We start from the raw sequence: 12,929 nt of genomic DNA, 5'->3' as shown, positions 1-12,929 counted from the left end.
CGCACTTTTACCCTGTGCTATACAAAATCACAAAATATGGACATTTTTTAAACTTATTTTCTGGAGGTAAAAACTAAATGTTTCAATGCAAAACGTGATTGCATCATACATAATTACATAATACTAATACAGCTCTGTAATATCAAACTTTTTCATTTTTGCTTGAAGCATTCTTATCAGTCTGAGAGCAACTGCAGTTGAGGTTTCTTTTTCAATTTTGTGTTGTAAATGTTTCATTTTGTCTCTCGTTGATGGGAATACGGTCAAAGTGTGCTCCAACTGTTTATAAGTCCCACAGTTTAAAAAGTACTTGAACGCAACGTCTAAATGAAGCGAAACCGATACGTACAGTATCCCCCACCAGATCCACGTCCTAAACGCAACTGAGAAGTTACTAGATCCTACCGGCATGCTCCCTGCCTGCTTCTTTATATAAAACCTTCGCTGGACAGAGTCTAGCCTCGTGTCTCTTAACAACCAGGACAACACCTGTGCTTGAAGGAATGTTAATATTAGCTGCGGTCACAGGTACGGACAGTTGCAGGTGTCGGTAGTCGCTTTGACAGTGTTGCGAAGAGGAAGACTCGGAGTCATCATCAGCCGGTAAGAAATGCTAACATTAGCATGGCTAGTTAGCACGCCATCCGTGTTCCATTAGAAATAGCCGAACTATTTAAGCTAGCTAGCATAGCAGCTAACATGAGCAAAAGTAAAGCTCGATTAGAAAATGTCGTACTTTGGAAGCGTTATGCAAATATGGTTACATTGGGCTTATAAACGCAATAAATTTGAACTGCTATTAACAATATGATATATTATTTAAACATAGCCGGTTAAGCTAATGTTATACGTTGGCGAAACTGGTTTTTAGCTTTTTCCAAACTAGCTAGTATAAGTCACCTGTTTGTATCATTATGTAAAAAGCTTACATTTATTTATTTTCCTACGGTTGTGGGTCATGTAAACAACAAATAATGCAGGTTATCATGGCTTGCAAAAACTGAAACTGTTACAAGAAACTATAGATCAGCCAACTCATTTAAACGACACAATACTGTGTAGTTAAAACTGGAAACTGTTGCTATATATATTTTATATGGAGTCCATATAATCTCCAGTAAGAAATTTTTCTTAACGGATTCTCAGGGATAACAATAAAAAAATTACCGGGGATATTTATTAAATATTGAGCTGAAATGCGCATTTAATGTGCACATTTACCGCAATGTTTATGCCAGCCACTGCACACAAGGTGGTTTAATGCAGTGTTTCATAATTCTGGTCCTCGGGACCCACTGCCCTGCATGTCTTAGATGTGATCCTGCTCCAAGACACTTGATTGACATTAATAAACTTTCGCATCAAATTGTTTGCAAGTCTGTTAACAAGCTATTCATTTAATTCTGGTTTGTTAAAGTAGGGTTACCTACAAAACATGTATGGAAGGGGGTCCTGAGGACCAGGATTGAGGAACAGCTACTCTACTTCTTGCTGAATACATTGTGTCAGACTTGTGTTAGAATTAAGCACATTTGCTTGTATATGCATATTTAATATACAACTGCAAACTAAAAACGTACATTTCTTGATGCATTTCTGCATTTTAAAATTTGGAGTTTACAAAGTTGATCTATTACATCAGATTATATTAGGCCTTATAAGACAATGATTAAAATGTTAATGGACAAAACAACAACAACAAAACCTGGGTGAAGAACGTCTCTAAGATGTTGCATGTGGTTATTCATTTATTTAATGTTGCAGGTTGTAAACATAATTACTTTTTCATCTATATTACTTAAGGCACATAGATGAATAAATTGGTTGTGAATTCTTATTTGTGAGAAATTTGATGGTATAAATTTGAGAAATAAAAAAAACAAAAAACAAAAAAACAAAACCATACACATCAGGTAATAGAAAAAATATTGAAATTACACAAATCAACCTGGTTAAAGCAGCTATAACATAAAGAAGCAGAAGCAAAGTGATTCAAGGCACCATAATTGCTTGATGTTTTGGTTACAGGTTGTGGCGCTATTCCAGATGGGAATTATTGATAGACAGTGGGTGGTATGTGAGGTGGTTGCTATTGTCAGCTGAACCACTAGGCCAGTGTTTTTCAACCTTTTTTGAACCAAGGCACACTTATTTTCACTGAAAAATCACAAGGCACACCACAAACCATTTTTTTAAAAAAATCCATATTATTAATATAAAGTCCATCAAGTCAAAGCCTCTTAAATAGAAATCAGATAAACACAAGAAGAAGTAATTTTATTATCTTTCACCGGGGCCTGTTTGGATGAACACAGAGCTGCTTTTTTGACCAATGAGATGAAATTGGGCAATTTCTCAAGGCACACCTGATAATCTCTCATGGCACACTAGTGTGCCACGGCACAGTGGTTGACAAACACTGCACTAGGCTACATTAATGTTAAACACTGTTCTTATACGATCACTAATTTTATAACATTATCACTTAAACATCTATTAAAGAGTAGTATTTCTTACAAGACATCAGGTCTTGTAAGAAATACTTGCCTGCCAAATGTGCCTGCTGCACAAGTTATCTATGATCCATCAGCTCTGTGATGTAGTCATAGGAGACTGGAGCAAGATTCCAGTATCAGCCTGTGCAGCTGTGGTGAACTCAATGCCCAACAGGATGAAAGCTGTGGTTGGTAACAGTGGTGTCCCCACTTAATATTGACAGATTGGGTACAATGTGGACAGTTCATTGTGAGGTGTACTCACTTGTATTGCCAGCTTTTTATACAAAAGTGGCTGTGTGATGAGGGAACAGTAAATCCATACTGCTTTACAAGTTGCACACAGACTACTTCAAGTTAAATCGAAGTTTCATTTCCATAAGATTGTCCTCTTAGGAGATGTAGTAAAATTGTTGCTGAAATGTTAAGGGTGTACTCACTTTAGTGAGACAAGTGTAAGTGTTCATGGAAATGTCTTATTCAGAGGAAATCATTTTTGACAAAGACTGAAAAGGGGCTCTTTTTGTTTGAGGTAGAACACGAGTTTCACTTAATTTTGCTGTCATGCGCTTGCTTGCCTTTTATGGATTTGGTTTGCATACACTGGATATGTACAGCTTTACTTTAAACAGTGGCACACATTAAGAGGAGCATTGGCTCAAATTTAGTAGAGCAATATTTTTATTTAGCTTGGACACAACTGTGTATACCCACATTCATTTGCTGTGCGTAGAAGCCTTCAGTGTGTCTTAAAAGAGTTTAACGCTATATTCAGCTGACAAACTTAATTTCCTTCACTGAATTTTCTTATCTTTCCATAAAAGCTAAAGAAGACGCCATGCCTCAGAAACAGAAAGCAAAGTCCTGGACCGAGTTGAAACAAGCTGGTAATGAAAGTTTCAAGGCTGGCCAGTATGGAGAGGCCACTCGTCTGTACAGCCAGGCCATCAAGGAACTGGACAAGCTCAGTAAGTATTATTTACCTGTAACAATCAAGTAGTACATTTTAAGGAATTTTGACTAAAGCTGTAACACTTTTTTTGAAGTCTGAAATGTCAAACAAAGCTGAGAACTTGGCAAACTAAAGTTGGTACAGCTGGAATTGTTGCTTCTTTTTTTTATTTTTTTTACTTTCTATTATCTTTATATTTTTGGATGCTTACAGATATGTGTAGTATAGATGCTGATGCAGCAGCAGTTACTATAACAAATCAATTATTGTAGCCTTGGACTCCATCTTAGAAGTGCTTTAAGACAATTGTACTTTTGCAGTTTTGGCTTGACGTATGCCCCCCTGTATGCCCCCTCACTAATAGTGTTTCCAGCACAGAGAAAAACCCTCATGTTTAACAACAGTCTTATCTTTCAAGTGGTAAATTTATTTATTTTTTTCTGTTAAGGTAAAAAGAATCCAGAGGATTTGGGCATTTTATACTCAAACCGCGCAGCTAGCTACCTGAAAGACGGTAACTGTGCTGACTGTGTGAAGGACTGTGATATGTAAGTGTTTTTATTTACATCTTTACAGTCTTGCATGTCAAATGCTCACAAAATGTCATGCTTGTCATCTGTGCTTGATTCCCTTCAGGTCTCTGGAACTGTTCCCATTCAATGTGAAGTCTCTGCTTCGTCGTGCTGCAGCCTATGAAGCTCTGGAGCGTTACAGGCAGGCTTACGTAGACTACAAAACTGCTCTGCAGATTGACTGCAACATAGCAGCTGCTCACGATGGGACCAACAGGTCTGTTAACTGGCCATGTTCATGTTATCTGCATAAGAAGATAGACCCACAAAAAGATAATTTTACTCTGGGATATGATTATTTCTTTATTCTTTTCCTTGACCATCATCACTGGGATGTGTGTTAATGTTTGTTATTTTTCAAATTTAATTATGAAAACTGCTGTCTTAGCCTCTCTTTTTCATGTGTAAATAAAACCCAGATGTTTTCTTTCCTGTGTGTTGTTTCTTAAACTGTTCCTCAGAATGACAAAGGCTCTCACGGAGGCCGACGGCCCGACTTGGAGGGAAAAACTTCCTCCCATCCCCACTGTTCCTCTGTCTGTGAGGGAGAAATTTGTCCAACAAGCTGCAGCCAACGCTCCACAAACAAAACCTGCACCCCAGCAGAATGGCATCAAGAAAACTAAGAAAGCTGGTACGCAGTCTTAAGCTTTTTTAACAAACACTCGCATGAAAATAGTTCTTTTTTATCAGGAAAGTGGCAACTCTTTACGTTAACTTACTGGCTGCCAAAGACATCTTTTGATGTCTTCTGCAGTTTCTGTATATGGTGCGCACTGGAGCGCAGCCTACAAGTTGTGAATGTTCTCCGAGTATGCACCTCAAAGACTGCTGAACACACGCACCCAAGCAAATCTGGGATGTTAATATGATTTTTTTTAAATGCTCTTTTTCTATCTTTTCTTTCTCTGTGCAGATTATTCAACAGCCACTTTAAGCAATTCATGTAATCCTGATTTAAATGTTTCCTTTTCACCCATTTCTCCCCGGCATGCCCTTCTTATCAGCTCCCAGTGATAAAGACATAAAGAAAGCTCAAGCTCTTAAAGAAGAGGGCAACGCTCTGGTTAAGAAAGGAGAGCATAAGAAGGCCATAGAGAAGTACAGCCAGAGCCTCAAACACAACCCGACAGAGGCGACGACATACACCAATCGGTGAGCCGCCATCTCACTTGTCCTTTCTTTTTTTTTTTTTTTTTTTTTTACTGTTTATTGCATCTCTTTGTCTTTTTAAATATATAACCAGCAGACAATAGGACTGCTGTGTGGGCACACTGAAAATGCATCAGAATATTTGGAATATGGCATTAATGATGCTGTGTTGAACACACGAATAACATTGAATTCATAGGTAATTTGCTCCACTTTCACATTCTGGTGATGGTAAGCTACACATGCAGCTAAAGCTATCCTGGGGAAAACTTGTGGCATAAAACAAAAGTGAGAGAAAAAAATTTTAAATTGGAAAAAAAAATACAATCCTCAATAAGTCCTTCAGACTAGAGTAACGGAGCTGGACGTCAGCATTAGAAAATAAAACTATCAGTCAGCTTTTGTCAACTATCGCATGACCACATCAAAAATGACTGGTGGACTCGGTTCCAAAATCAACCAGTCAGACACTTTTCACCGTTAATGTTGTCGGCAGGTTTAGCAGCTGTTATGATGCTTCGGATATCAGAGAAATATGTTGACGCTTTACCTCTGTAGAGCTGCAGGCTGGACATAAAACCATATGGTGCATGGAGAACAAGTTTATCGCTGAAGAGAACAAGAGGAATCCCAGCATTGTTGTTCTCAGATAAAGCAGAAATGGGAATAAATTCAGACCAAATTGAGCAAGTCACAAGTCAAATCAGTATTATAAAACACATTCCCACAGGCTTATTGCTTTTATTAGTGGTGTTTTAAGAAGCATTTTGTATGTGAGCAGGGCTACAGTGTGCAACCAGAAATGTTTTGAGTGCAGCTGTCGTACTGGTGCATGCAGCGTTTCACAAGTGTAGGTGTGGGAATTTTAACTCCATGAATGTCCTGTTTGCATATTTTGTGTGCATTCCCTCCTTACCTGAGCTCAATGAAGAATGAATGTATGATTAAAAAGCCAGTAAAGGCAGAGACTGTGTGTGTGCTCTGATTGGCCCAGATTAGCAGTTTTATGATGCGTTACCTGTTGGTTTGAGATTGTGACTGGCACACAGACATCCAATAGGATAAACCGCTTAAGACTGTAAACCTGGAATAGATAGTAAAATGTGGATTATGGGGGACTTTGCTCATATGTGGTTATCGTTTATCCCCAGTAATTTTAGGAGTTTTTCATGGAACGGATAAGAATTGGTTTAAATTTTTTACCTTTGCCGCCTCCCCCCAATCTGTGTGAAGCCATCTGAACTGATTGGCCGAAAATCTGCTCCTGATGTTCAGCAGTGGCTTGGAGGCAGACGGAAACACTGAAGTAGTGTCCAAACTAAGGCTGAGAATATACTTGCTGACTAACGTGCCAGAAAGCAGGAGAATCCTCCAGCAAACTCAGTCTGTGTGGATTTAAAAATAATTTGATATTAATGGCTGTTTGAGCACCCGTAAATGTGGCACATAATGCAGCCAAAGAGAAGCTTTTTGATTGTAGTTTACAGTGTGTGTGTGTGTGTGTGTGTGTGTGTGTGTGTGTGTGTGTGTGTGTGTGTGTGTGTGTGTGTGTGTGTGTGTGTGAGTGTGTGATCAGAGCGCTGTGCTACCTGTCAGTGAAGCAGTACAAAGATGCCGTCAGAGATTGCGAGGAGGCTCTAATGATTGACAGCAGCAACGTCAAGGCTCTGTACAGGAGGGCTCAGGCTCACAAGGAGCTGAAGGTAAGAACTTGTCATCTTTGTCATCAAGACTTCAGTCTGTGTCCCATGCAGAGCGACTTTGTGCTTTAGTGTGCTGAGGTTTCATGGTGGATGAGCCAATCATTTCTGATGTTAGGAACACTAAGAGAAAACACAGCATGCTCCAACAGCTTGGTGTTATGAGGTCTGAGATGTAAAAGATGGCAAGATGGAACTGTGACTACCAGTAAATAAAAATAGTCAATCTTAAGCCACTTCTCTGCTTTTTGTGTTCCAGTTTTGCATGGTTAAAATGGAAAAATGGAGAAGTTTGAGCAGCTAATGAAATATCAACATGGTCTTAAAATGAAAACTGGCAATTCAGTACTCTGTACTTTAGCAGAACATGAACACATCCTGGACTCTACTGTACCTGTACAGCGCTTTAAGACTGTACAAGCAGACTGCAATAAGGTCAACAGAAAGCTATACAGCTGGAATTGCATTGTTCTGTAAGTGCCATCCTGGGTATGTCACTGTGCACGAGAGCATCTGCACAAGATGCGCAAGACTGTTAGCTGTGAGTTTTCATCATTATTTACCATGAGAGTTTACCTGTGTCATTCTGGTAGCGGTTTCTATCCTGCCTGGTACCACTGCAGACACAGCCTGTGATGTCATAAGCTCTGTTGATTTGCACCAAATCCATCATCCCAACACAGTCACTGTGAGCTCTGGAGACCTAAACGTCTCTGTCTCTGCAACTTTGCCAGCCTTCCAACAATTTGTTCGCTTCTCCACCAGAGAAAATAAGATATTGAATCTCTTTAATGCAAAGATAATGAACAAACAAAATAAAATGAACATGAATAAATGTAATAAAAAAAAAAGATGTGTGTAGCTCCTCTGCTATGCTTCCTTTCAAAAGATTAAACAATTATCGAGTTCTTCTGACCTCCACCAACAAGCCCATTGTTCAGCAGCAACCAGTCAGAAGATCATTAAAACCTAATAAAGCTGAAGATGCTCTGACAGGGTGTTTTGAGGCCACAGACTGGAATGTCCTCTGTGAAGCACATGGAGAGGATATCATGGACATGGCTAATGATCGGCTGACACCCTGCATTCAGACCACAGACCCTCCATGAACCCACAGCTTTCCTGTCATAGCCCTACTCTGTCACCCTGCAGCTCAGTCATGGCCATGAGACTTTTCTCCCTCTGCACCTACTAGGACCTCCTCTGCCTCCATCTCTGGCCTGTCGGTCTCCTGGAGTCAGTTGAAGAAACAACTGGAGAAGCTGAACTGGAACGAGGCTGCAGGTCCAGATGGTGTTAGCTCCTGGGTTCCTAAAACCTGCTCAAAAGAATTGATGTTGGATTTTTCTGCATCTTTTCAACACAGGTCCGAGTCAGAAAACAGTCCAGTGTTGTGGAAACCATCCTGACCTGTTCCAAACTAAACAAGATAATTGTGGACTTCAGGGGGGAAAGAACTGAACAAAGGCTAGACAGCAGACTAGACTGGAAATGTCCCAGCTTGCATCGACAAGCAGGGACAAAGTAGACTCCACTTTTTAAGGCAGCTGAGATCATTGAGTGTTTGCGCTAAGATGTTGCACATCTTTATGGCTGTTGTTGAGAGTGCAGTCAGCTTTGCGGCCATCTGCTGGGAGCTAATTGTTCATGAATGAAGAAACGCTGAACAAAGTGCTGTAAATTATGGACAATTCTTAACATCCTCAACACAACACAGTGAATCATCAACAGTGAGTGTATGCATGTCCAGTGTGAGGCTTAGTCAAGTCCATTATTATTATAAAGTATGTTTTTATTTTTCTTTTTCATTTTATGTTCGACCACAGTCATAACTTTCTGTATCAGTTTTGGGAGGATGATTTGTGGAGAAAAAGACAGAGAGGTGGTACAAATTTGGATAATATCTATTCATCTCTGCTGTGTTTTAAGACAAACCCAGCAGTAAGAATGGAGCATTGTTCAACTTTTTCTTCATGGTTCAACGCTGCTCGTTGCAATGTCTGTACAAAGCTTTATGAAGTCAGTTTCTGCTGCAACAGAAAACTTTGAGAATATTTAGTTCTTCAACAGTCTCACGATTGTTCCCCCAAAAACCAGCATTTTATCACATTGTGATATGACAGCTGAAGGGCCTGCAATTTAAAAAAAAATTAAAATCTGCTTTTTTCAGGTGAAACCGACATAAACCTGCCTTCATGTATGCAAAGTAACCTATTTGATTCATTAACAGTGAAGCTTTTTAGTGTTTAAAGAAGTTTCTAGAGCTGAACAGAAGGCATTATATAATAAAATGAAAAATATTTGTATATAATGTATAATATAGTGATATATAATATAGTGATCAGAACAAAGTCTTCTTAGGGATCACTTCATGCAACTCAGCTCTGCAGAACCAGATGTTTTTTTTTCAACTCCAAACAGTTCAGTGCCCCTTCTAGTCCCTTCTGTTTGGTATATATTTGTCCGCATGCATACACATATGTATATGTACATTAGTTAAATTATTCTGGATAATTGTGATAAATGTTTTTAAAATACAGTGGCAATTTGACATGTTTAGCACAAAAACATTTAAATGAGAACACATCATATGTGCACATAATCAGTTCAGTTTCAAATTGATTAGTTGGAAAGAAAAAGTAACTAAACTGAGGAAGCACAAAGATTGTGTTCTAAAAAGTGAAAGGTGTTACTTGACTATGTTCAGCACTCTGCTGCCCCCTGCAGCCCCACAGAGAACTGCAGCATACTCCAGCTCACACTTCTGGCTTTGTAGCTGCAAACTGTTTCATGTAAAAGTCAGCTATTTACCCCATCCTCCTTTCATTGTCCATGCAGGACATCAAGGCCTGTGTGGACGATCTGAACGGCCTGCTGAAAGTGGAACCAAAGAACACAGCCGCTCTGAAGCTGCTGCAGGAAGTGAAGAAATAAGAGCAGCATGGAGACTCTGGAGGCAGCTGTGTTCAGAGAGACTCTAGACAAAAATCGGTGATGTTATGTCAAAGTCAGGTGATGCAAAGAATCCAAACAGTGACACAATACGGCCTGCTTTGAGGCAAAAAACCAAAAAGGCTGCGTTTCCCATAAGCTACTTTGACTGCTTCTGGAAAATCCAGCTCCAGCTGGTTTTGGCGCTAACGGCAGGGTGTGTCAGGAATGAAGGTTTCACCATTTTCAGCTTTGGAAATGTTTGTAATTTATCTGTTTTCAAGTTGCAAGTTTCATTCGACATATATAGTTATATTTATGTAAGCTCAAATTGTGGATGTGTCCTGTATTATGGAAAATAAACCTTCATGGTCATCCTTTAGAAAATTAAGTTAATTCTTCACTCAGAGATCCCATAGAGAATGTGAAGGTGTACCACACCGTCACACATTACAGGGGTTGTTTTCCTTTAGTTTGGCTAAAAGATGGTGAAGACAATCAAGTTTAATGGAGGATGGAAAAGATGTTTTCATCCCCCGTCTCCTTCAGAAAAACCACCAACATTTACTATTACTCTCTGCTTTTGCCTCATTTGCTTCCATGATCAGTGAAACAGTTCATACACCGTGTAATTCTCCATATCTCATACATCTGTGAAGTGCCTCCCTCCACCTCTACTTTAATAGAACTTTCTACCTTCATGTTATGGCTAAATATGTTTGTTTTTTACATGTTTTTGTTTCACACTGCAACTTGACAAATGAAGAATCTTGAACAGCTCACGAACAACCCTCCTAGTGACATCATGCAGGATCTGCTTCCAGCTGACGTATTAAAATCCGATTCCTCTGCACAATCCATCTCACTGAACTGACTGAAATGTTCATTTTAAAATAATTTTTTTCAGACATGTTCAGTCACAAACTGGATTTATCTAGTTGCAATATTGATGATGGAAATCTGTACACAGACAATGTGAGCGTCAAGATTAAACTATCGACAGGTGGAGTACCACTGCTCATCTTGTTCATTTATGCTGCTAAAACTATTGTTCACACATGGCTGTCACTTTCAGGTGATGAGAAGTTGGATGAACACCTCAGGCCGTGTGCTTAAATAACTGTCTGATGACCCAATCTGCAAAAACCGTCTACTTATAGAGCTCAGCCAGATCCTAGTACCTTCCACTCCAAATGCTGTCTGTTGCCTGACTGGTCAGAACCCCCAGAGCTTGGGAACCTGCAGGCGGTTCTAGTACAATGGTCAGTTTAACATTTCTATCCAAGAAAAAAAAAAAACTCAGTGCAAGCATGAATCTCACCACATGGTGTGTTACTGAACAGCAAGTCTCAGTTATGTCATGACTACAGCTTCACATTCCCTGCTGGGTTGTAAAAGCTCCCTGTGAACCCTTAAGCTCTTTTTCTTTACGTTGAAAGTTGAGTCAAAATATCTTCAAGGTTTTATGTCTCTCTGGACAGACTTCATACCTTCCAACATAAATAACCATCTCTGAACAGTGTCACGTGTCGTGTGTAGGTGTCTTGATTAGTATCCTGAAAACACCCTGAATGCTCCTGAAATACTGTGGGAAAATGTACTTTTTCCTTTTTTTTTTTTTTTTTCTTGGGCAACTTAAAATGTATTTCTTACTAAATACAATTTAAGAAGTTAAGTGTTTCTAAATTGGTCTTTTTTTTTTTTTTAACACTGAAGATTATAGTGAAATAAGAAAACGGCTAATTCTCAAACTTAAAAAATCCCAGAAGTCAGTCACAAGGAGTTGTGATCACCTGGTTGTCCATTTTATATCTGAATCAAGCACATTATCTCTGATGATCATGAAGGTTTATTCTGTATGTTTTTTGTGTTTTTTTTTTATTTTAACCATTTTCTCACACGCAGCACTCGGTTTACTTGTCTTTTGAGATTGTAATTGTGGATATTTTTTACTGCAGATCAGCATCTTTCTTTAGTCCTTCGAACACGCTGTCTCAGCTGTCTTCAGATCAGCAGAAAGTGGCGCTTATACCTACTGTCCTGCCTCCAACCAGACAGTGAGAATTTCTCTCTGGGATCAGTTCATTCTTTCTCTGTTAAAAAATTTATGAACCAAGTAGTACCGTCCTTAAAACAGGTCTTTATATATACGCAATATTCTTGTCAGTGATTATCTTTTTTTAATTTAATTTTATTTACTTAAGTGCAAAGTGGTTAAAAGTGTCTCTACTAAACCTGCTGTAGCTTCTCCATCTTGCCTGAAGTGCCTGCCTAAATCTTTTCACCTGCTGCTGTGAAATAAGGTCTGCTAAATAATGCACCTCCAGATATTTTTTTCCCCCAGAGGTTTGTGAAATGCATCTAATGTCTTCAAAGATTTCATAAAAAGTGGATGTAGCCACCATTACCAACTGAGTTGAGCATTCAGCTGGCTGTATCTTTGTCTTTTTGAAATTAGAAACTAATTATAGAGCTATGGACACAAAGATGACACCAAATTTCCACTGTTTTTGTTAGAAAGCTAACCATGGTTGTTTAATTTTGATTTCATTTAGGCTGCTTATTCTTTTTCTCTTTTCCAGAGCATTTATAATTTAAAGAGGGTAAATAATTAAAATACAAAATATTGGGAAGGGGGGGGGTCAGCCAGCTGATCATACAGTTTTGCTTCATTATAAAGTGGTGCAATGGGTCTCAGAAATTGCATCAGGTATGATATGTATGATAAAAAGTATAGAAAAGGCTAAATTGACCAAAAATTGGAGACAAATTGTTGACCTAATAAAAGTGGATCAGTTCACATTTTTTTTTAAATGTTCTTAGTGGTCTTGGGAATTCTTGTCAGAAGTTTAGTTTTTGAAAATTCACGGTAAAGCTCTAAAGTAAAGAATTTTCTTCTTTCCTACAGTATTTCAGCCATTGCTGCACGCCATCAGCAAAAATCCACTCAGATCAGCAGGAAAACATACCAATCGTTTTTTTATGCACACTTCCATGCGTATCTATGTTTGCACAGGTAAACCTGCGACTGCAGCCTCACGTTGTTCGTGAATAAGAAACTTTTCTGTTGATTTTGGAAAATGTTTTGTCACCTGCTTGTATTTTAACTGAAAATAAAACTTGCGTA

The 12,929-nt window shown here is 38.8% G+C and overlaps 1 protein-coding gene across 1 annotated transcript; it reads left to right on the top strand.

The window, feature by feature from the left end:
• The first annotated feature begins 396 nt into the window (after positions 1–396).
• tomm34 (translocase of outer mitochondrial membrane 34) lies at positions 397–12,929 on the top strand. Its single transcript, XM_079242268.1, has 8 exons — positions 397–603; positions 3,320–3,463; positions 3,896–3,995; positions 4,084–4,236; positions 4,481–4,653; positions 5,027–5,174; positions 6,748–6,874; positions 9,710–12,929. The coding sequence occupies exons 2-8, from the start codon at positions 3,334–3,336 to the stop codon at positions 9,803–9,805; spliced, it is 927 nt and encodes a 308-aa protein (XP_079098394.1). The 5' UTR covers positions 397–603; positions 3,320–3,333; the 3' UTR covers positions 9,806–12,929.

The sequence above is a fragment of the Telmatherina bonti genome (assembly GCF_933228915.1).
Source record: "Telmatherina bonti genome assembly, chromosome: 6".
Taxonomy (NCBI): Eukaryota; Metazoa; Chordata; class Actinopteri; order Atheriniformes; family Telmatherinidae; genus Telmatherina; species Telmatherina bonti.
The sequence above is the reverse complement of the archived record's forward strand: the minus strand, read 5'-3'. Positions and strand labels throughout refer to the sequence as shown.